A 25,897-nucleotide genomic window follows, 5' to 3' on the forward strand; every position below is an offset into this window, starting at 1 on the left:
AATGGGAAAATATATCCATGCGCTACTTGAACCCATTGATAAAGGTGAACCACAATTAATTGACTGAGGTTGCAGTACCTACAGCTTCCACACGGTGTCTAGAGTCTTGTCATTTCCCTTCGAGTTTTTTCTTGGTCAAACACATGCAGGGCACCGTATCTCCTTAGGTCTAGGACCGGATATTTTCGTTGAGTTTCTAGCCGGACATTTTTCCAGACGGACAGCTAATGATGAATGAATTTTATCGCTTATTAACGTTTACTAATACCTAAAGTTGCATTACAAACGTATTTCGAAGTGTTTTGTGAAAGTTTATCGTCGACTTTTTGAATTTTAAAAAATGACGTTACGTTTTGAAACAATGTTTTTTTCGTTTATCACACAGTCTACATATAACGATATCTAGGCTTTATATGGACCGATTTAATCGAAATAAAGACCCAAATAGTGTTTATGGGACATCTAGGAGTGCCAACAAAGAAGATGGTGAAAGGTAATGAATGTTTTCTATTTTATTGTGCGGTTTGTGTAACGCCAAAATGCTAATTATTTTGTTTACGTCCCCTGTGGGTCTTTTGGGGTGTTACATGCTATCAGATAATAGCTTCTCATGCTTTCGCCGAAAAGCATTTTAAAAATCTGACTTGTTGCCTGGATTCACAACGAGTGTAGCTTTAATTCGATACCCTGCATGTGTATTTTAATGAACTTTTGAGTTTTAACTAATACTATTAGCATTTAGCGTAGCGCATTTGCATTTCCAGAGCTCTAGTTGGGACGCAAGCGTCCCGAGTAGAAGCAAGAGGTTAACAGATTAAATGGTTGAGTTTGATAGTGTAGCATCACATGAGATTAGAAAGGGATGACGGGAGACCAACCTTTAACTGCAGTAGGCCCTTTATCTTGTTATCACACACGTGTAAGGAGGACTTTAGTATAAAGAAGTCCCCAACACACCCGACAACATTTTAACACAACACATAAGAATGGTTGATGAAAGAGGGTAGCTATAGAAGTACTGACCTGACGAAAGAGCTGGCCAGCAATCCCACCAGGCCCACGGCGGCGCCGCCCACGGCTGTCACCCTGCAGCCAAGCAGGTCTGTGAAGACGCTGACAATGGGAGAACAGAAGAAGATCATCCCCATGGAGAGGGAGCCCACCCACGCTGCAGGACAGAGAGAGACACAGAGAGATGGGAGAGTTAAGCTTAAAGCACATGCTGTATTACATTACAGCTCAGTGACAATAGCAGCAACACTTCACAGTTCACACAGACCAGAGATCCTATTAAATGACCTAATTCTATAATACAGCCTGTTGTTACATGGGAAATGTTGCTGGAGCGAGAGACACCCCTTTCCGGCAGCCACGCTAAACAAACTATTTAAAACAGCTTTTACGAATTACCATGAACAATTCTTGTCAACAAGAAAAGACATAAGTAAAAGCTTGCGTCATATAGGTTAAGCTTATATGCTTAGTTGTGCATTATGTACACATACATCAGATAGTTCTCTTCACTGGCCTTTGGAGTCCGTTTCTGGGTTAAGAGATTTAAGCTTACTACAGTACAAGCTCTACGCAGAGCCAGGATTCGGAGTGTTGCAATGTTGTTTTTCGTCACAAATGTGCGGCTCCGCTCATGCAATTTTCAGGTCGTAAAAAAGTGACACCCTGTATCATTCCTTCTGCAGCTGTGGGGGCAGTTGTCGTTTTGTTCCTTGATCTGATCTATAGGCTTTTCATCAAAGTAGACCATTTTGCAACCAAAAATAATCTCAACAAATGTTCAAACAGTAAACCAAACAACAAGAATCCATCCAAAAAGGTATTTTGTTTAGAAGTAATAACTAGTGTTTACAGACTATTGTGAAATGGTAGAACCTGCTGTAGCCAACTAGCCAGCCATGTGCTTTTTTCTGCCTGACCAAAACATGACAGGGTTCTATTTTTAGCTGATATGGGAATGAATACACAAGCAGCATGAACTGAGAATGTTTTAGGTTACACCGGCAAGTATAAAAATATTTGCCAAGGCATATATTTTAATTATAATTTGATTATTTCACATGGAGATGTGGGAAGCTAAAAGGCTAGCTAGCCAGGCTAAAGCTAGTTACTACTACTAGAAAGGGAAGGCCACTCTTCCTTGCTTTCACAAAATGAAATGACACAAACACACACTTTGCCCCAACCCCATTGGGAATAAGAGTGGGACCGGCAAGTATATCATGTTACCAAAAGGTGTCCTCTACTCCAAAAATCCCACTTCACCCACGTAGATTGACATAGTAAAGCTTGTAGTAACCTTTAGGTGTGACTCCTCAGATCATTGAACTAAACAAATGCATGAACTCCGGTCTAAACTTTGACTAATCCTATGGAATAGGCCATGCTTATCTACACATGACAGTCCTAAAGTATGATGAGGATGAGTGAACTAAATGTCTGAATGAGTCCCTGAGTATACCAAACATTAGGAACATCTTAATATTGAGTTGCGCGCCCCCCCCCCTGCCCTCAGAACAGCCTCAATTTGTCGGGCATGGACTCTACAAGGTGTCAAAAGCATTCCACAGGGATGCTGGCACATGTTGACTCCAATGCTTCCCCCAGATGTGTTAAGTTGTAATACCTACGTGTTTCAAGCAGACCACCACAGTCCCTGTTCCCAAGGAAGCAAAGGTAACCTGCCTAAATGATTACCACCCCGTAGCACTTACGTCGGTAGCCATGAAGTGCTTTGAAAGGCTGGTCATGGTTCACATCAACAGCATCCTCCCGGATACCCTATGCCCACTCCAATTCACATACCACACCAACAGATCCACAGATGACACAATCTCAAATCACACTCCACACTGCCCTTTCCCACATTGACAAAAGGAACAACTATGTGAGAATGCTGTTAATTGACTATAGCTCAGCGTTCAACACCATAGTGCTCTCAAAGCTCACATCACTATGCTAAGGACCCTGGGACTAAACACCTCCCTCTGCACCTGGATCCTGGACTTACTGACTGGGCGCCCCCAGGTGGTAAGGGTAGGCAACAGCACGTCTGCCACGCTGATCCTCAACACTGGGGCCACTCAGGGGGGTGTACTTAGTCCCTTACTGTACTCCTTGTTCACCCACGACTGCTTGGCCAAGCACGACACCAACACCATCATTAAGTTTGCTGACGACACAACAGCCTGATCACCCACAACGATGAGACGGCCTATAGGGAGGTCAGAGACCTGACAGTGTGGTGCCAGAACAACAACCTCTCCCTCAATGTGAGCAAGACAAAGGATCTGATCGTGGACTACAGGAAAAGGAGGGCCAAACAGGCCCCCATTAACATTGATGGGGCTGTAGTAGAGCGGGTCGAGAGTTACAAGTTCCTTGGTGTCCACATCAACAAACTATCATGGTCCAAACACACCAAGAGAGTCGTGAAGAGGGCATGACAACAACTTTTCCCCCTCAGGAGACTGAAAAGATATGGCATGGGTCCCCAGATCCTCAAAAGGTTCTACAGCTGCACCATCGAGAGCATCCTGACCGGTTGCATCACCACCTGGTATGGCAACTGCTCGGCATCTGACTGTAAGGCGCTAGAGGGTACTATGTACAGCCCAGTACATCACTGGGGCCAAGCTTTCTGCCATCCAGGACCTATATAATAGGCGGTGTCAGAGGAAAGCCCAAAACATTGTCAGAGACTCCAATCACCCAAGTCATAGACTTTTTTCTGCTACCGCACGGCAAGCGGTAACAGAGCGCCAAGTCTAGAACAAAAAGGCTCCTTAACAGCTTCTACCCCCAAGCCATAAGGCCGCTGAACAATTAATCAAATGGCCACCGGACTATTTACATTGACCCCCCCCCCCCCCATTTGTTTTGTACACTGCTGCTACACAGTTTATTATCTATGCATAGTCACTTCACCCCTACATACATGTACAAATTAACTCAAGTAACCTGTACCCCCACACACTGACTTGGTACCCCCTGTATATATATCCTCGTTATTGTATTGTGTTACTTTTATTACATTTTACTTTAGTTTATTTGGTAAATATTTTCTTAACTCTTCTTGAACTGCACGGTCGGTTCAGTCTGTGTTATGGAAAGAACAGGTGTTCTTAATGTTTTATATACTCACTATATAGTACAGTAAACTACAATGCTTTTTGGCTATATACAGGTTTTTCCAAAGGCTTGATCTAAACATGTAGCACCTCCCAGACCAGTATTAAAGAGCAATGGTTGGTAGGACAGAGGAGTAGGAAGAGTCTGAGGGAAGAGGAAGCTCTACAGACAATGTCCTTTTAACAGATAGATACAAATAACCCTTACAGTTCTTCATTACAAAAAAAGGCCTATGTTATCAGTCCTTTATGAAATTACCTGACCAGAATACCACCTAGATCAAATATATTTCAAAACAGAATACACTCTCGGTTTTCTGCCAAGAATGTGCTTATTCAATGAGCAGGTAAACTACTACAGGGACTAACAGAAGCCAGTCTAATAGAGGTGATTAACAACACCAGTGCCACCGGCTGTATCCGACCTAGAGACCCATAGCTGTTCTGCTTGTCTGATCTGTATTTGGGTCCCAGCAGGCGTTAGTCTATTCTACCACCATGCCATGGCCATTAACAACACTCACTCTAGGAACCCTTCTTGAAATAGTCTAAATAAACACAGCACGGAGCTGAATAAACATTGTTTCTGGCCTTTATTCTTATCATAGGAAATAAGCAAACATGAGATGGGAAGAGGAAAGACAAGCAACAGTAAAAGAACACACACACACACACACACACACACACAGCAATTGTGCAAGAGTCAGCCAGTGCCCTTTGACCAGAGAAATTATAGAGAAGCATAATTACCAAGTGAATAACAAATGTTTGGAGCAAGACCAACTGGGCCACAGCTAGGGGTAACTCCCTGTCACACTGACTAGCACCACAACTCACAGACAAGAGGGGATCATTTCTGCTACTAGTTTCCCCACAGAAATAAACCAGTCTGGGGAATGTGACAGGGGAAACAAAACTTCACAAGTGAAAGTGCTGAGCCCTTAAAAGGTCTCGGAGTTCTTTCCCCCCCCATTCCACCCAGGGGAAGAGCATGGGCCAGGGTTCAGTTCATTCTCCTCTTATTTTCCCTTTGAGGAATCCCTTTTCTCCCAAGGCTGCCTGCTAGGATAATTCTATTATTCCAGATTGCACAAATAGATCACGCTTGTGATGACAATCCATCACAGTCAAAAATCAGTAGGTGTCTATAATATCAACATGATAAAGAAGACAAGGCCCCACAAGTGAATGTATATAGTTACACCCAACAGATCCTGTTTGTGCCATCTTGCCAACTCCAGGAGCATAGGAGCTGGTGAGACTGCACAAACAGAGCTGGTAACCGGCTAGTGAACAGACTCAATGCTAGAGCCACTCCTAGGGATGGAAATACAAGGCCAGGACATTGGTTCTGTCACATTCACTGAGTCAAAGACTCTGTCTAGCCTGGTGACTAGTAGTGGCGTGGCATGATATAATAGGCTAATCATTCAGCTTGTAATAAATCTATATCTGTGTGCTTAATGAATTTAATATACCTCTCTGCGAAATGAACGATTGAACAGAGTTTGGAGAGTCACAGAAGGTAACCTGAGTAGGCTTAGAGATACTTAGTTCTAAAAGCAGGTCGGAACGTTCTCCACTTACAAGCTACATTACATAGTCTGTTCATATTTTTTTATTTAGTAATAGCCTACAGAGTGTACAAAACATTAAGAACACCTGCTCTTTCCATGACAGACTGACCAGCTGAAAGCTATGATCCCTTACTGATGTCACTTGTTAAATCCACTTCAAAATCAGTGTAGATGAAGGGGGGGGGGGGGGGGGGCAGGTTAAAGGAGGATGTCTTAGCCTTGAGACATGGATTGTGTATGTGTGCCATTCAGAGGGTGAATGGGCAAGACAAAATATTTAAGTGCCTTTGAATGGGTTATGGTAGTAGGTGCCAGGCTCACTGATTCAAGTGTGTCAAGAACTGCAATGCTGCTGGGTTTTTCACGCTATGGGTGCAGTCATAAACAGGTTAAAGCCATATTTAAATGTCTGTATTCGGGTCCCAACTCAACAAATCCCTCAACATTCTATGGCTGTTCTAAGAGTCGGTCGTCTCATATTTAGCCTACATTATGTAATACATGGACGTGAACAAAAAGGAAGAAAATCTCACAAAAGACAACAGGAAATTGCTGTCCTGTTTTCATCTTTGGGCTTTCTCGATTTAAAAGCATTTACGCTTCAGACGAAGGGAAGAATATCAAATTGAAAATGTAATATCAGGACGATCCTCTTTTCCAGGTGACATCCTGCTAGTGCCGGAGGCCCCGACAGTACAGTCACTGACAGACAGTCCGGGCAGAGCTGGTCTAGCCCTTCTCTGTTCACTTCCTAACCTCTCTCTCCGTTGTGCTCCGAGGCTGTGGATGGTGAACCCAGTCAACCCAGCAGCCAGACCTACCTCACGCTATGAAACAATCCCCTCACACGCAATTACCCTGGGCCTGCATCTCCCTCAACGAAGACCTCACTGGGAAGCTATGCAACTAAGGGTGAATGAACACTCTTGCAGTAAAACGTTTATAGCTCTAGCTTGCATTTCATAGTTTCTACAATTTCAACTAATTTTGCGAATAGGGTTCGAGCAGATTCAGATGGATTCAGCTGGTATGGCAGTTATTATGCTGTCAGAAGGGAAATCCCTGTCTCACTACTTGGTTCCTATTTTTCTGTGATTCAGTGACAGAGCCCAGGATGACCGAGAAAACAGGACAAAATGTTTGTCAATTTCACATGGTGAGGAAGTCTGTCTGTCCTGTCCCCCCTCTAGGCTCTTCTCTGGCACTAAGCAGTAACATTAAACAGGAGCTAGCTGCACACAGTTTCTGAACAGGACGTCTCAGGGTTCTAGTTAATGGAAGATAGTGGCTACCCACTCCGGACAGAAGTCAAATCAACGTCTATTCCACGTTGGTTCAATGTAATTTCATTGAAATTACATTGTGACGGCCCTGAATTTTTCTGAACCGTCTCAGTGCTTCTCCTTCCAATAGGACGCTTTCCCTTTATTCCCAATTAAATAGCCAGCATCAAGCTGCGCAAAAGTGGGGTTGTGATGGAGACGTGAATGAGGATGTGTTCAACCCTCAGTTCCAAATCTTCTCTATTCAGTTTGTTTTGTTGCTGTTAAACGTGTGTTTTGTAGCCTAATAGAGTTTACCCAGGATCGGATCCACTCTTTGCGTCCGTGGACTACACCTCTCCGTTCTTCGTGGCCTTTCTCCGCTGGAGATCTGTTGGCGGATTGGATTGTCTGACTGACCACAACCTTTTTGTATACAGTATTTCATTTGTTTTGATGTGATGTATACTGTGATGATTTATGTAGTTAGTTGTAGTTGAGGACTTAGTAAGAGTTGATACGCTTTAAAGTTCTGTGGTAAAAATAATTGTTATATTGATTGTATGATTAATACTGGGTTTACGTTACACGGAATGAACGGACAAACATTGCGTGACTAAGGTCATGGGAGTTCCCTGAACTCCTTTACCAGGCGGGACTCTTTTTAGGCCCGAGGTACAGGACATTTCTGGAGGAACCAGAACTCATTGTGATATTATTATATGTGTGTGTAATCATTGATGTTGCTAATACAACCCACACAAAATAATATAGTTGTTTTTGAAGTTCTTTCCAATGTCTTAAGGGTTTATGAAAAGTTTATTTCCATCCTAACTTTTACATAAGTCCTTTGTATTGGTGTAGACTTGATGGACCAGATGGGACTCATTCCCTCCCAAACCAAAAGGAGAAACCAATGTTTTCTCTGGTAGGCACAACCTACCTGGCACCCCTATAAATAATAACCTCAAGTCAAATCCGTTACATAAAAAATGGCACCCCAGATGGGACCACTCACCATTGAGAACTAACCAAAGAAAATATTTTGTGTGGAAATAAAACAATGGATTCACCCCAAGATAATGTGCTCATCCATGTCATACCTGTCAATGGGAATATACAGGGCCATTCTGACCATCAAGCTGACAATACAAATCATAATGTGAATGGAGATAATGGAGTTGATTTGGGCCAGAGCCCTGGGAATCTGAATTCTCAGTCTGGACCACAGGCCACAGGTCTAACCAGTTATTCACTTATTGACATGGATCTGTGTGGAAGTACTGAGCTAGCCCTCCCTCTGACACCCAACCTTCCTCCATTGTCTGGTTTATCTCCAGAGGTTGTAGTCTTACAACTTCAAGGTGATATCCTTGATATTCGTCGGACTCAACAACATCTCCAAACTCTTATCCACCATAAATTCAAATGTCTGAGTGAAGAGCAACAACAGAACTCCTTGCCACATTGAGGAATGTGTTGCATGGGACAGCTCGAGACTGGTGGGATGTGGCACGTCTCGCCACTACCTCCTGGGCTGACTTTGAGGGCAAGTTTTCCTCTGAATTTCTGTCTGAGGACTACACAGATGAGCTGGCAGACAGAGTCAGGAATCGAGTGCAAAGCGAGAAAGAGAGTATCCGTGACTTTGCATAGGGTTACCACTCCCTGTGCAGAAGGTGGAAACCTGGCATTGAGGAGGAAGAGGTCATTTAAATTGATCTTGAAGAAACTCAACCCACTACTAGCCAGTCAACTCCGAGAACGAGTCACCACTGTCGATGGACTGGTTCGCTTGGGACAGCAGTTTGAGAAGGACAGGGAATGCCAACAGCAATATGACCAGAGAACGAAACAGACACCCAAACAGTTACCCAAGACAGACAGACCATCAACAACAGCCAGAGTCTCCAGCCAAGACCCCTCTCATGTTGTTGGAGATGTAGCCAAAAGGGACATTTTTCAGCTACATGTCAAGACCGTATCAAGTAAACCCTTCCAGAAACCACAAAAGGCCAACACACCTAACTCTTTTCACAGGAATGACCATCCTACTCTGGGTGCTTTAACCAGAGCTGAAACCCCAAGAGTCACTGCCTATGCCCCCCCCCCCCATTGACATCCCCTTCCTTTCAGTTAATACCGCACCAACTGGTGTTACCCCTGTCCATAGACCCATGGACAGGAAGAGCCATCCTGGACACCGGATCATCCTACACACTGCTCAATGAGAAACTGTGGAAGAAGGTTAAAGGTCCACAATACAACTTGAAGCCATGGACAGAAGGTCCACTCTATCTGGCTGATGGTGAGGCTAAACGACCACTTGGATGGAGTGAGGTAGCGTTCCGCCTGTGTAACCGCTCCTATATGATTCCTTCTGTTATCCTACAAACCAAGAACCGTGCTTTTGCTGTCGTGTTGGGAATTGATTTCATGTTCTTCAGTGGTGTCCAGATTGATATCGCACACAATTGCTACTTGTTTCCATACAATCCGAGCAAGAAGCATTTCTTCCAATCAGAAGCTACGAAGTTACATTATTGGGGTTCAAATGTGGCAGTCTTCTCTGCCGTTGCTCCGGTACCACTAACCCTTGATAATCCTTCTGACGATCTCCTTTTACACAGGCTGTGAGAAGAGCTCAGCTGGAACAGCCAGAGGAGTTAAGGCTGTTGGAACAGCTGCAGAATAATGCTGATGTATGTACTTCAAAGCTAGGACGCACTCTACCGGGCGCCTGAAGCACAAAATATTCCTTACACAGGAAATGCCGATCAAGCAAAAGCCATATCGTTTGTCCCCAGCGACGCTAATCATCCAAAAGGGACTCATTAATGATATGTTAACACAAGATATAATAGAACGTTCCTCCTCTCCCTGGGCTGCTCCTGTTGTCCTCATCCCAAAAAAAGACTGGTGGTCTTAGATTTTGTGTGGACTATAGGAAGACTAACAATGTTTCCCAGACTGATGCCTATCCTCTTCCTACCATCCACGAGATCCTGGAGTCATTGTCTGGCGCTGTTGTGTTCACTACCCTTGACCTCAATAGTGGCTATTGGCAGGTTGAGATGGACCAGGAAAGCAAGGACAAGACTGCTTTTGTCTGTGCTGAGGGCTTGTTTTCCTTTAAGGTGATGCCTTTTGGATTAAAGAATGCACCTGCCACTTTCCAAAGACTCATGGAGATTGCGTTAGGTGAGCTCAAGGGGAAGATCTGTTTCGTCTACCTGGACGATATAATTATCTACTCTCAGAACAGAGAAAGACACTTAAGATCTTCAAGCAGTGTTGGACATGCTAAGAGAAGCTGGTCTGACCTTGAATATGAAGCAGAGCAACTTCTGCCAAACCTCCCTGAAGTTCCTTGGCCATATTGTGTCTTTTGACGGCATTCATGTGGATCCTGAAAAGACAAAGGCTGTACAAGACTTCCCTGTGCCAACCACACTCAAGGCCCTTCAACGGTTCCTTGGTATGGCTGGATGGTACCATCGGTTTGTGTCGAACTTCTCCCAGGTGGCAGAACCCCTCAACGCGTTGAAGCGAAAAGGAGCGAAATTCCAATGGACGGCAGAGTGCCAGACCTCCTTTGAAACCCTGAAACGACACCTCGTCACACCTCCCATTTTAGGTCATCCCAACTTTGATTGCCCTTTTGTTGTTTACACTGATGCAAGTGATGTTGGATTTGGTGCTGTCCTAGTCCAACAGACTGGACTTGGCACTGAAGAAGTGCTAGCGTTCGCCAGTCGGACATTGAATGGAGCAGAACGGAACTACTCCACAACCGAGCAAGAGTAACTTGCAGTTGTCTGGGCTTTGGAAAAGTGGAGGTACTACCTGGAGGGAAGACACTTCACTGTGGTCACTGACCATTCCTCCCTTGTGTGGGTGTTCAAGACCAACAAACCAAGTACCAGACTCATAAGATGGGCTCTACGGTTGCAAGAGTTCACCTTTGCAGTAAAATACAGGAAAGGAAAATACAACACTGTTCCAGATGCCTTGTCCAGAGCTCCTGCTTGTGATAACGGTGGCCCTCATCTTACATGTGCTACTGTCCTGTCAAGCAGTCGAGACTCACCCAAAATGGACTTTCCCATCTCTGATGAGGCCATATGGAAAGCCCAACAGGATGATTCAGAAGTACAGGCTTTGTACCAGACTATCCTGGAAGATGGAGAAAAGATGGTCAATCCTACCACAAAGCTGACCATCATTGAAGACAAAGTCTACAGAGTTGTACAACTACCTCACAGAACACTCTACCAAATGTCCATACCTGAAACTCTACACCTTCAACTGCTTCAACATTTCCATGAAGACCCATTAGCTGGTCATTTGGGCAGGTTCAAAACCTACAAGCGGTTGCAAGCGTTACTGTACTGGCCACATCTGAGCATGGATGTGAAGTCACACATCCGAAACTGTCAGGTTTGTCAAATGTACAAACCAGAATGTAGAAAGCCTGCTGGCAAGTTGCAGCAAACGGTGGTTACCCGACCTTGGGAAATGTTAGGAGTGGATTTGATGGGTCCATTTCCTAGAAGCTCCAATCAGAATGTGTACATGCTTGTTTTTGTTGATTACTATTCAAAGTGGGTGGAGCTCTTTTCCCTGTGTCAGGCCACAGCAAGGACCGTCTCCAACATCCTTACGAAAGAGATCCTTACTCGCTGGGGAGTGCCTGATTACATCCCGTCTGATTGATGTTCCCAATTTGTCTCTGATCTCTTTGAGGAGACCTGCCAAAGATGGAACCTGAGACAGAAGTTGACCACGGCCTATCACCCACAGACCAAGCTCACTGAGAGAGTAAATCGAACCTTGAAGACAATGATTGCTTCCTATGTAGGGACCCAGCACAAACACCTTCACGAGTTTCGATTTGCCCTGAATTCTGCTGTGCAAGAGTCCACTGCAGTCACACCTGCAGAGCTGAACCTAAGTCGTCCTCTCCGAGGACCCTTGGATATGGTGCTACAGCCCCAGCAGCTTACTCCAGACGCTGCTTGCTATGACCAGGTAGTCCATCTCCATGACTTGAGAGCTCTTGTCTCAAAGAACATGATCCGGGCTCGACTCAAGCAGAAGAGAAATTATGATAAGAACAGACGAGACATGCAGTTCCAGCTTCGTGATCGGGTGTGGCTTCGCTCTCATCCTTACTCGAAAGCTAAACAATTCTTCTCGGCCAAGCTCGCTCCTAAATGGCAAGGACCATATAGGATTGCGGAGCAGATGGGCCCTTTGAACTACCAAGTGGTGAAAGAGGACACAGGTTAAGATATGCGCGTTGTCCATGTCTCACGCCTTAAGGCCTGTTACCCCTCGGCTGAGGAATTGGAGGCGATTGAGCGCCGCAAGGTCCTGGATATCTTTGAGAAGGAAAGTGAGGAGACTTTTCTCGGATTCCCAGACCCAGAAGTCTCACATCTTAAGGCCTGTGACCCCTCAGCTGAGGAGCGTGAGCTCCAAAAAGTCATGAATATTTTTGTAGAGGAAAGTGATGAGGAGACCTTTCTCGGTTTCCCCGACCAAGATGTGCCTTCCAGGGCAATGGTCAGCTTTTTCCAGGGGAGGGGGTGTGTGACGGCCCTGAATTTTTCTGAACCGTCTCAGTGCTTCTCCTTCCAATAGGACGCTTTCCCTTAAATTCCCAATTAAATAGCCAGCATCAAGCTGCGCAAAAGTGGGATTGTGATGGAGACGTGAATGAGGATGTGTTCAACTCTCAGTTCCGAAGCTTCTCTATTCCGTTTGTTTTGTTGCTGTTAAACGTGTGTTTTGTAGCCTAATAGAGTTTACCCAGGATCGGATCCACTCTTTGCGTCCGTGGACTACACCTCTCCGTTCTTCGTGGCCTTTCTCCGCTGGAGATCTGTTGGTGGATTGGATTGTGACTGACTACAACCTTTTTGTATACGGTATTTCATTTGTTTTGATGTGATGTATACTGTGATGATTTATGTAGTTAGTTGTAGTTGAGGACTTAGTAAGAGTTGATACGCTTTAAAGTTCTGTGGTAAAATAATTGTTATATTGATTGTATGATTAATACTGGGTTTACGCTACACGGAATGAACGGACAAACATTGCATGACTAAGGTCACGGGAGTTCCCTGAACTCCTTTACCTCGGGCCTAAAAAGAGTCCCGCCCGGTACAGGACATTTCTGGAGGAACCAGAACTCATTGTGATATTATTATATGTGTGTGTAATCATTGATGTTGCTAATACAACCCACACAAAAGAATATAGTTGTTTTTGAAGTTCTTTCCAATGTCTTAAGGGTTTATGAAAAGTTTATTTCCATCCTGACGTTTACATAAGTCATTTGTATTGGTGTAGACTTGATGGACCAGATGGGACTCATTCCCTCCCAAACCAAAAGGAGAAACCAATGTTTTCTCTGATAGGCACAACCTACCTGGCACCCCTATAAATAATAACCTCAAGTCAAATCCGTTACATAAAAAATGGCACCCCAGATGGGACCACTCACCATTGAGAACTAACCAAAGCAAATATTTTGTGTGGAATTAAAACAATGGATTCACCCCAAGATAATGTGCTCATCCATGTCATACCTGTCAATGGGAATATACAGGGCCATTCTGACCATCAAGCTGACAATACAAATCATAATGTGAATGGAGATAATGGAGTTGATTTGGGCCAGAGCCCTGGGAATCTGAATTCTCAGTCTGGACCACAGGCCACAGGTCTAACCAGTTATTCACTTATTGACATGGATCTGTGTGGAAGTACTGAGCTAGCCCTCCCTCTGACACCCAACCTTCCTCCATTGTCTGGTTTATCTCCAGAGGTTGTAGTCTTACAACTTCAAGGTGATATCCTTGATATTCGTCGGACTCAAATCTACAAACTCTTATCCACCATAAATTCAAATGTCTGAGTGACGAGCAACAACAGAGTGCCATGGAATTCAGAAACTTACTGAGCACTCTAACCCACATGCTGACAGAGCTCAGTGAGCGTGGAAGACGGGAAATTACTGGTGCCATGGACAGGCAGTTTGACTACCAACGAAACAAACTCACTGCCACTCTCCAATGGCGCCTGCAACATCATTACACTGAGGTCCTCAAGGACGTTAATTCTGTTTTTTCTCCCCTGGTTAACACTGTAGACGACTTGCAGACAGAGCTCTCTAATTGTGTTAAAATGTTGGATGACGTGTCTGAGGACATGGCCTCCATTAGGCACAACTCCTTGCACAGAGTTTCTCTGGTGTCCACTTCTTTTCAGACCACTGAGGGCCAAGCTGGCACCTCCGAACAGCCAAGACAAGGCCATGCTGCAGCCACCCTTGCAGGATGCAATCCACCATGCATCCTGGTGTTCATTTTCATGGTCCAATAACTCCCTCCCCCTCTACTTCCTCAATGCCTCCTAGCTCGTTTGTTCATGGTGATATGAGTAGACGTCATGTGGGGGCGATGCCCATTAAATTGCAATTTCCCACCTTTGGGAAAAAAGATGACAGTCCTGATCCATTAATATATCTGGAAAGATGTCGTGACTTTCTTGCCCTCAATCCCCTGGCTGACGAACTCCTTGCCACATTGAGGAATGTGTTGCATGGGACAGCTCGAGACTGGTGGGATGTGGCACGTCTCGCCACTACCTCCTGGGCTGACTTTGAGGGCAAGTTTTCCTCTGAATTTCTGTCTGAGGACTACACAGATGAGCTGGCAGACAGAGTCAGGAATCGAGTGCAAAGCGAGAAAGAGAGTATCCGTGACTTTGCATAGGGTTACCACTCCCTGTGCAGAAGGTGGAAACCTGGCATTGAGGAGGAAGAGGTCATTTAAATTGATCTTGAAGAAACTCAACCCACTACTAGCCAGTCAACTCCGAGAACGAGTCACCACTGTCGATGGACTGGTTCGCTTGGGACAGCAGTTTGAGAAGGACAGGGAATGCCAACAGCAATATGACCAGAGAAAGAAACAGACACCCAAACAGTTACCCAAGACAGACAGACCATCAACAACAGCCAGAGTCTCCAGCCAAGACCCCTCTCATGTTGTTGGAGATGTAGCCAAAAGGGACATTCTTCAGCTACATGTCAAGACCGTATCAAGTAAACCCTTCCAGAAACCACAAAAGGCCAACACACCTAACTCTTTTCACAGGAATGACCATCCTACTCTGGGTGCTTTAACCAGAGCTGAAACCCCAAGAGTCACTGCCTATGCCCCCCCCCCCCCCCCCCCAATTGACATCCCCTTCCTTTCAGTTAATACCGCACCAACTGGTGTTACCCCTGTCCATAGACCCATGGACAGGAAGAGCCATCCTGGACACCGGATCATCCTACACACTGCTCAATGAGAAACTGTGGAAGAAGGTTAAAGGTCCACAATACAACTTGAAGCCATGGACAGAAGGTCCACTCTATCTGGCTGATGGTGAGGCTAAACGACCACTTGGATGGAGTGAGGTAGCGTTCCGCCTGTGTAACCGCTCCTATATGATTCCTTCTGTTATCCTACAAACCAAGAACCGTGCTTTTGCTGTCGTGTTGGGAATTGATTTCATGTTCTTCAGTGGTGTCCAGATTGATATCGCACACAATTGCTACTTGTTTCCATACAATCCGAGCAAGAAGCATTTCTTCCAATCAGAAGCTACGAAGTTACATTATTGGGGTTCAAATGTGGCAGTCTTCTCTGCCGTTGCTCCGGTACCACTAACCCTTGATAATCCTTCTGACGATCTCCTTTTACACAGGCTGTGAGAAGAGCTCAGCTGGAACAGCCAGAGGAGTTAAGGCTGTTGGAACAGCTGCAGAATAATGCTGATGTATGTACTTCAAAGCTAGGACGCACTCTACCGGGCGCCTGAAGCACAAAATATTCCTTACACAGGAAATGCCGATCAAGCAAAAGCCATATCGTTTGTCCCCAGCGACGCTAATCATCCAAAAGGGACTCATTAATGATATGTTAACACAAGATATAATAGAACGTTCCTCCTCTCCCTGGACTGCTCCTGTTGTCCTCATCCCAAAAAAAGACTGGTGGTCTTAGATTTGTATTGGTGTAGACTTGACGGATGGGACTCATTCCCTCCCAAACCAAAAGGAGAAACCAATGTTTTCTCTGGTAGGCACAACCTACCTGGCACCCCTATGAATAATAACCTCAAGTCAAAACCGTTACGTGGAAACAACGTTGATTCAACCAGTGTGTATGCCCAGTGTGTAGAATTTAAACTCAGTAAATGCAGTAAAAACCTCACATTTCGGGGGTTCGGCTACTCAATCACCGCAGTCAATGGAAAGTTACTACTAAAGACAATGCAGAACATCCAATATTACCCCTTTTCAATGTGCGTCAAACAAAAAGCCACTCATAATGCATTCTAGGAAAGAGGCTTAATAGAAACAGCCTGGATGGCATAGCAACATGGAAAATTAAAATTGAGATACACAGGCTTCACCTGACACCACACGGGCCAGAGAAGACAACCCTCACACCTTTAGGACTCTCCCTTACAGAGCCAAGTGTTAATAAATCAACAGCACACACTGTTCTACCCTAGCCACACAGAGGAAAACTTAGCTCACTTACAGGATTGTTCATGTGTCCTCACTGGGCACACCATGTTGAGATATTGATCAATGAGATGTCAACCTTTGTTGAATTCCTAATGTGTTATCACTAAGCTTTAAACCATCTAAAAGCATAACATTCCAATGGACAAACATCTGTCATCTAAATGTGCCGTCACTGCTCTTCCAAATATTCAAACTTGAAGATAGATGGGGAGTGGTGGTGAACAGCACACTTAAGAGCATGAGGAAGGGAGAAAATCCCCAAATCTAGATGTGAAAAACTGATACAGACGAGATGACTCAAAGCTGTAATAACAGCCAAAGGTGCTTCTACAAACTATTGACTCAGGGGTGTGAATACTTATGTAAATGAGATTATTATTTTTTTTTAAACCTTTATTTAAGTAGGCAAGTCAGTTAAGAACAAATTCTTATTTTCAATGACGGCCTAGGAACAGTGGGTTAACTGCCTGTTCAGGGGCAGAACGACAGATTTGTACCTTGTCACCTCGGGGATTTGAACTTGCAACCTTTCGGTTGCTAGTCCAATGCTCTAACCACTAGGCTACCCTTAATTTTCAATAAATTAGCAAAAATGTCTAAAAACATGTTTTCACTTCGTCATTATAGGGTATTGTCTGTAGATAGGTAAAACAAAACATCTATTTTGTATTCAGGCTGTAACACATAATACATGTGGAATAAGTCAAAGGGTATGAATACTTTCTGAATACTGTAGTTACAATAGGTAAACCTCAATGAGAAACACATTCATGGCCATATTTTAAGGTTGAATAAATGCTGTTACATTAGTTTGTAAGCTGGCCTTAACTTTACTGTAATTACAAAAGTAATATTGAATAGTGTTGGGTTGTCAACACAACCACATATCAACATTTGAAGGAGGAGATGTATATTTTGTGCCACTGACTTAGTCTGGCTTGAACTGCAGTTTGTCTACAAATGAATAATTGATATGTTGGATTCACATCTCCATCTAAACCAAGTCTCAGTGTTAAAGAATAGGACTGAATCAAACTTTACATTTAAAGTTAGATTTGATTGAGTCCTAATCTTTAACTTAGATTTTTGGTTGGGATGGAGACGTGAATCCAACATATTAATGATTAACTTGGATTACATTTTAAATCAACCAAAGCTTGAAACCCTGTGTATTTGTATTGTTATTATTTATTTGTATTTGAAACCTAAAAGTGGGTTGAATTGAAACAATAGCTGTTGATGACTTTATAAATGCTTTATAGGCCTAAATAATATCATTGATGATATGAGTGTTAAAGTATGGTTACATTTCATTTACTCTGTTAAACCTACCCTTTTGGAATGACATGCATGTTTGTGTGCCTGTCTGTTGGAATATTCAACCTGGTCTCTGACTAGATGTAACCTAGTAAATGTAAATCTGGGACATATGTTACGTTTGGTATGGTTACGGTGGTTGGTCGGGGTGAATGGGTGGGCGTATAACGCGAATGTCTAGCAACCCAAAGGTTGTGAATTGGTTGTGTAATGTTAGCCACCTAGCTAGAGTTCATAACATATCATACGTTTTGCAACTCGTAACATATTGTATGGTTTGCAAATGCATACATTGTACTTTTTACAAATTGGTAACATAATATGAATTGTAATTCATAACATATCATACGAAATGGATGAAGGACATCCACAAATGAATACATACCATACGAAACAAAAATAACAATACGAAATGCTCTGAGACCAGGTTGGAATATTTCATGACTGAGGTTTCCCCACAATATCCTAAAAACATGCACATTTTCTATAAAGACACACCACACCCAAGACTAGTCTTCCATGTATGACTTTACACTACCACTCTGCTGAAATAAAAATTAACCTAGTACAGAGTGACCAGTTACTCCCTAATCTAACCACTAACCAGTATGGGCAGGGGTGCAGGTGATCGGTCTTCAGGTGGAGCTCAGCTCAGTGACTCATTAGATCCATTTAAGGACTGGAGGCTGCAGGAAGGCATGCTCAGGCCTGCTCCTCAGTCTCAGTCTGGGCCTCCCCTGCCTGATGAATAATACCATGCAGGCTTGCTCGCTGACGAGTCACTTAACACAGAATACACGGTGCTGGCTAATGACCAATACATGCTTTAATTGCTCTATTAAGGGCAGGCACATCACACGCTGACATCACACCCTGTTGATCAGAGTAGATATTTAATTGAAATCTTCAAAATATATTTTACTCATCTAATGAATTTCTGAAACTTCACTTCAGTGAAACCCTTGTGACCAGGCAATGACACATACTACTACTGGTAGAAGTGGTTCACATTGAATGACACTTAACGAAAGAGAATGAGCTATCATAACATGTTTTTTCTTTCTCTAGAAAGATCACAATCAAGTAGGTTGTGACCTCCTAGCACACAACTGCATAAACCAGCCGCAATTACACTTCAACTTTGTTGACACTAAAAAGACAAATCCTTTTGTTCATTATACTGAACAAAAATATAAAATGCTACAATTTCAAAGATTTTTGCTGAGTTACAGTTCATAAGGAAATCGGTCAATTGAAATAAATTCATTAGGCCCTAATCTATGGATTTCACATGACTGGGCAGAGGCGTAGACGTGGGTGGGCCTGGGAGGGCATAGGTCCAGCAACTTGGGAGCCAGGTCCACCTACTTGGGAGCCAGGCTCAGCCAATCAGAATGAGGGTTTCCCCACAAAAGGGCTTTATTACCGACATAAATACTCCTCGGAACCCCGCCCTCCCCCCTCTGATGTTCCCGCAGGTGAAGAAGAAATGAACATAAAATGATTTGGAAACAGCTCTGGTGGACACTCCTGCAGTCAGCATGCCAGTTGCACGCTCCCTCAAAACATCTGTGGCATTGTGTTGCGTTTACATTTTTGTTTAGTGTTCATAACTACACACAGGGGTTTCGGAGCATGGTCGATGATATACAGTATGCTAACAACTAGAAAGAGATAAATAGGCTAGGCCTTAGCTGCTTGGCTGGCCCAGTAACTCTACAGCCAACCTGAGTAGTCGGTCCTGACCATGAGGCCTCGGACTCTGTTCCTCCTCCTGGGTTTGATCTGGGATAGGCTAAGCTGCTCCATATTGACAAACGGACCCAAATCCAGACCCCTCCCGCAGGGAGAACACATCCCCAGCCTGGCCTGTGTTACATGGAGCTGGAGAGCCATGGCTGCATCCCAGTCATTTCAGGACAGGCCCAGCTCAGGGCTCTATTAAGGGGGGGAAGTAATGGAGAACAGCGCCAGAACAACGCAGAGCCTCAACCCCACCAGCTAGCACAGCCACGTCGCATTATGATCAGCCTATCGAACCCATTTTAGACCCAGTCACCTCTAACACTGAGGAAGACTGACTCAGAGATTGTACTGCAACTGTATAACAGATAATACCTATGGTGTCACAGAGAAACCGAGTAGGGTGTAGGGTGTGAGGCTAAGTGGACTAGAGAAGAGATGTATCCAACACAGGAGAAGGATAGTAGACTAGAGAAGGGGTTAATGGGTTTAACACACAAGGCTCCATATGTTAAGCATGCTTTTAACATAGCAGGCCAGACCCTAAATGTGCACCAAGGGGGGTTGGGGTGTAACAGCCACAATCCTGAAACAACTCAATCGGTTGTTAAACACACTGTTTACGTTCATCCCACAAAAGAGCATTGACTGCTCTAAGATACAGAAGTCATGGGAAGACATGTCCCACTGGGCAAATCACGTCATTTCAACATGGATCATATTTGCTTGAGACGTTGATCAATGAGATTACAAACTATATTCACCCACTCAAAAAGACAGTTGAATACAGTCCAATATGTTATCACTATGCTTTCAACAGCAAAGTTCAAATGGGAATACAACGTCAGATATTTTGTTAATTTATACGGCAGATTGTGTTGTTATCACTGTGCTTCATCTAACAGCAGAACTAAATGACCTGGATTGCAGTTGAACTTACATTAAAAGCAACATGGTGCAAGAGATCAATGCCGTTCGAGATTCTGCAGATTATTACAGCAATTGTGAAGATCGTTATTGACCTGTGATGACCTGTCCATGCTATCTTGAACGTGTACACTTTATATGATTACATAAACAAGACATTTATAGTTACCGTAACCTCAAAATGTGGACATGGATGTGTTACTCATTTTAAGGTTGAATGTTACATTAGTTTGTAAAATAGCCTTAACTCTAGGCTATTTACTGTATTTAAAAAGTGATATTGATTTGTGTTTGGTTGTCAACGCAACAAAATATCAATAGGTTGAATGTTACATTAGTTTGTAAAATAGCCTTAACTTTAGGCTATTTACTGTATTTAAAAAGTGATATTGATTTGTATTTGGTTGTCAACGCAACAAAATATCAATATTTGAAGGAGATGTACTGTATCTTCTGCTTGGATAGTTCCATCTGTGCCATAGATTTTTAGTCTGGCTTTAATTGCAGTTTGTCTACAAATTAATCATTTAATGTGTTGGATTCACATCTCCATCTCAACCAAAAAGTGAAGGAATAGGACTAAATCAACTTAAACTTTAAGCAGGGCTGAGCTTGGTTAAAACACAATGGGAGACCAAAGGGTAGTTGTAGACCGATCAATTCTTCAATAGGAGGTGCTAATGTTGTTTTAAAAAGGTACAAATTCAACATATTTTATACAAGGTTGGTCTATATTCAAATTTGGTTACCATGACATAATCCTGTGGTTGAAATTTCACCCTCAAAACAACAACTTTTTTCAAATCCAAAACGTATTTTCCACATCACAACACGTTGACAAATTGATTCAACTAGTTTGTGCCTAGTGCGGTGGGTCTTCATAACCTGTCAGAAACTAAATACATCTCAATGATTCAGCCTGTTAAAAAATGATGTAAGATTCATTCTCATGATGACCACTGACCAATAGTACCACAGGTGTCAGCATGTGTGCAGTGGTTGCCAAGGAACCTGTAGGCTCTTAGGGTTTGACAATGACCAGAGACAAGTCTTCCCAGTCCCCACAAACGGCCATTGACTGAGAGAGAGAACTATCTTCAAGACATTACAGAACTAAACGGAGCAGCCCTTTTCATCCCACGGGAAGTCAGTATCCAATTATAGTCGGGCTAATATTGTCCAGTTCTACCTGAGCACTTTGGTGTTACACTGAACCAGTTATGACACTGGGCTCAGGCTGCCAGCAGCTCCATTCTCTCCTGCTCAGTGCTTAGTTGGCACTGCCCCCTACCATCACCCCCATCCCCACGCCAGCCCAGATTCTCTGTGATATCAAGCAATACTGAGAAAAGCCCCAGTCATGCCATTACCAGAGCTCCTAGCTGGCAATTACACCAATAATTTGAGTGGGTGGTTGGTTAATCCTCCGGCCCCCATGGAGGGCCACAGTCCACTACTCCAGTCCACCTCTGGGACTCACTGTACACGACACAACCACATACCTGGCTTCAAATACAATTTGAAAATATGTTTTTATCTGGTCTTGATTGAGCTTGCCTGGTACAATGGAACCAATAGCATAGTTGCAAAAGTGCAAACTCAGTCCTTCCTGGCACTCCAGAAAGACCAAAGCAAATGAAAAAGTGTATTTGAATTATTTTTTTTATTTTTTTTGAACCCAGGTTTGCTCCACACACACAAGCATTAGTCTCACTCCCTCTCCACCAGATGGAAGGCATTACACTTGCCTGCTCTATAGAGGGTTTTGGCTTTGCTCTGCACATGGTCGAGATTTTGGTCTTTCATTCTTGAATATGAAAAACCCACGCACATGCTTCATGACCAGGGGAAGTGGAGAATAAAATAACCTATGCTGACATGCCAAAAAAGTGCAACGGACGCTAATTATTTATGGCTCGGAGGATATAAATTAAAAACTTCAACTTGTTTGGCAAGACATTCCTCTATATAGTTATGGGAGGCGCAGAGGAGGAAAGGGGTGGTGTACTCTAAGTGAATGGTGATTGGGGAGCTTCTCTCCCACCTCCATATACTGTAACATGGAGCCTGGCCAGTCTACACACGGTTTTCATTTAGGATTTCTATTTGACCATCTTTTTGTTCAAAATGGCTTTCACAGAATGTGATATTTCAAAATAGTCACAAAATACTACGCTTTTAAATCTACTGATACACTCATTATCATTGACTGCAAAGCCTTTTCATCTCAGTAAGTTGCATTTCGTTTAGGCTTACTCCAAAACCTTTAGTCTTTCATTTACTGCAAAACCTTGTTCCCTTGAAGTTCTCAGAGGGAGAGTCAATTCCATACCATCAGGAAATCAAAGGCTGTTTGTACAGTATATTCTGCTGTAATGAGACAGCAGCTGCCTTCTTCTAAGTGCAGTTTCAAATCGAATCAAAGTGAGAGATAAACCAACCAACTGAGGAAATATTACAAACAGATGGTCGCCCGGGCCAGATTAATGTTTATTTAGAGGGTTACTAAACAGGAATAATTTGGATCCAAAACAGAGCTTTTTGCGTCCACCCTGAGGCGTCAGAGAAATCAATGCCAGGCCAGCCTCCACACCACAGAATGCCTCTTATTCAGATGAGGTTGTTTGATAAACAAAGTTTAGTGATGAGCTGTTGCTGTCAGCTCTTCTGAGTAAATACGTTCCCAACAAATTGAGCCTCAGGATGTTTGAATTACTACACCGGAGAGGCATATCTTTTGACCTACTGACTCCCACTCTACCTGTTTCCAAAGCACTAGGCCTACTGTTACTGCTCTGTCACTAACAGCCAGTCGCTGGTGTCCTTTTTCCAGCCCCTCAGTCTATGAACTGACATTGACTATCATGATCAGGAAGCCAAGCAATTGGTGCTCGTGCTGCTGCTGCTGTGGGCAGTGTCCTGCTGTGCTTGCCGCCAGCGGGCGGCATGCTTTATCTCCCAATAACCTTCACCTAAATGCAGTGTCAAGCTTACACGAGACAGATCAAATGCTCTGTCAAACAACCAATATCTGCTTACTAATAATCAAATGTTTCTGGAGAACTTTGTTTCACTTCTTTTTCTTTACTCTGTGTGCCAACTATTTTTGTGCACGTCTCAAGTAGGCTATAGTTCTCTTAGTCGCAGCCGTAAAAATGACAGCCACATTCAGTATTTAATTAAACCCAAGGGGCCACAGGTTGTTACTGTTAATGTCTAATTTCAAAACAAGGCTGGGAATGCGGGCCATTTGTATGGCTGAGCCCAGGATAAGGTGTATGGAAGGAGAGTGACAAAGCGATGCAAAATGTTTTGTCTAACAATGCTTGATAAGATCCCTACCTCCACCACAGGCAGACATGGAATGACTACCATTGTGTTATTGTATTTTCTTGAATCACTTTACTGCTCTGTGGTCCATTTAGACAGCTCCTGCTGTGGGCCTGGAGAACCTGAGCTGGAGACCCTGAGAGACGGAGGGTGGAACGGAGGAGAGGAATAGAAGGAGGAAAGGCCTCGCCCCACTCCACCTTGTTTTCTGTTCCCCCAGCAGGTCCATGGGATCCAGACTGGAAGGAAAGTGTCCCAGCTTTGACTCAGATTGGGAGAAAACAAACCGGCGTCACATGGGACAGATGGCAGATTACCCTGAGGAAGAACACTGTGCACGGTCGGGAGGGATTATCTCAAATGTACATCTTGATCCCAGGCTGTGCCATCCTCATTTGCTTCCTCATTTACAAATTATCAGGAGAAGTAAATCACTCGCAGTGATGTGTACCCGATTACATGTACTGTTAAAGCCCTGTATTAATGTGTAAGAGAATTACAGACATTTGCACAGCGTTATGTAATCATGGTTTGTGTTTTTTTATTTTTTATAATTGCGACAGGCGGGCAGGTTTAGGGTCATGAAATATTGTGGATAAAAGGGGTGTGGTTGAATAAAGAGAAAACAGTAACTTTAAAAAATCCATAAATGTATCAAATCTATTGGCTACATTGAGGTTTTTCTTTCATTCCTTTTGGCTATCTGGCATTAGTGCGTAAACCTATGCTTTAGGGCCTAAAAGACGATTTATGCTTGATCTGCAAATGGGGTCCGAAGGTGGGTATGACAATGGCGGGGCCTCCAGAGGTCTGCAGAGGCTAAATCAAGCTCCGTACGGCAATGTTGTGCACCTCCCAAATGTTGTAACAATGCGGAGGGCTCGGTATAGCTCCGCATTGACATGATTGGTTGACAGTAGGTGGGGGTGGTACGTCCTGTATAAACAAACTCCCTTCCTTCACAACAGCTCTGCTCCACAAAGTGCAAGAAGTACGAATGCCCTGACTTCTGCAGAGGCCGCATCGCAGTAAATGCTGTACGGCCAACGCAGACCCCAGATTGACCATGCTGCTAGTTTAACTGTACACACGCCAAATAGCCTACACGCCAATCGCTTTTGGGAACGGGCAGAAGAAATGTACGCCGATCTACCGAGGCAATATACGGAAGCAAAAAGGACAATGTAGGAGTTTAATTCAATATGAGAAAAGCTGCGAGGGCCAGAAAAGTCATGTTTTTGGAAAGATTTGGTGAAGTGGTAAAAGAGGATGGTAGCAGTGCCGGCTGTGTGATGATTGTGAGGCGCTATACAAATTCGGCAGTCACAGGGGAACTGTAACCTAGTCTACTGTTCAGATGTGTTAAAGAAGTTTGATATAGCAACGGTTAGAAAAAAGGAGAGAAAATAGGACCTCAAATTAAAATGGATAGCCTCCCTTTAGCGAAATATTTTACTTACACCCTCCCCAATCCACAAAATAAGAATAAAAACAAAGTGGATAGCAGAGAACATATCTACCATGTACCCTCACTTCTTGGACAAACCAGAGCCTTAGATATGGAGTTTTAAAAACTGTTCATAGTCTTTTAAGCATCACACAGCAATGCAGGAATTTTGATAGCGCACGGGACTGCCAGATGTGGTTTCGTTGACCAGCCTACAAGAGTAGGGTGGAACATAACCTTTATAGTAAAAGCATTGCATGAATCTATCACCGTATTTGCAGGTCTGAGAAAAAAAATGCCCTTTATAAACATTTCATGCAATTCCACGTCATTTTACACATTAGCAGAACCTTTTGTAATACCACACAAATTACAGACTAGGAATTGACAGAGCGATGGGCCTACGTGTTCATTTTATCATATTTCTCCAATGCCAAATCAGTGTCTTTTTGCAACAAAACTGTCCCTCTTTGCAAATAATTCAATCTGAGATGACATCTGAGCATGGTACTTCTTAAAGTTAGGCCTATCTTTCCACCCCAGACAGAGTAGGACTA

The 25,897-nt window shown here is 43.6% G+C and overlaps 1 protein-coding gene and 1 long non-coding RNA gene across 2 annotated transcripts in view; one reads left to right on the top strand and one right to left on the bottom strand.

Moving 5' to 3' along the window:
- The window catches only part of LOC115107676 (monocarboxylate transporter 10-like), a 75,981-nt gene that overhangs the window by 19,587 nt on the left and 30,497 nt on the right, over positions 1-25,897 (bottom strand). The window contains exon 2 of the mRNA XM_029631186.2: positions 1,024-1,168. Coding sequence (XP_029487046.1) covers positions 1,024-1,168 — 145 coding nt within the window. The remainder of the gene's footprint in view (positions 1-1,023; positions 1,169-25,897) is intronic.
- LOC135564287 (uncharacterized) lies at positions 303-24,417 on the top strand. The gene is made up of 2 exons (XR_010460855.1): positions 303-493; positions 23,989-24,417. It is a non-coding gene; the product is annotated as an uncharacterized LOC135564287 (long non-coding RNA).

The sequence above is a fragment of the Oncorhynchus nerka genome, linkage group LG24 (genome assembly GCF_034236695.1).
Source record: "Oncorhynchus nerka isolate Pitt River linkage group LG24, Oner_Uvic_2.0, whole genome shotgun sequence".
NCBI lineage: Eukaryota > Metazoa > Chordata > Actinopteri > Salmoniformes > Salmonidae > Oncorhynchus > Oncorhynchus nerka.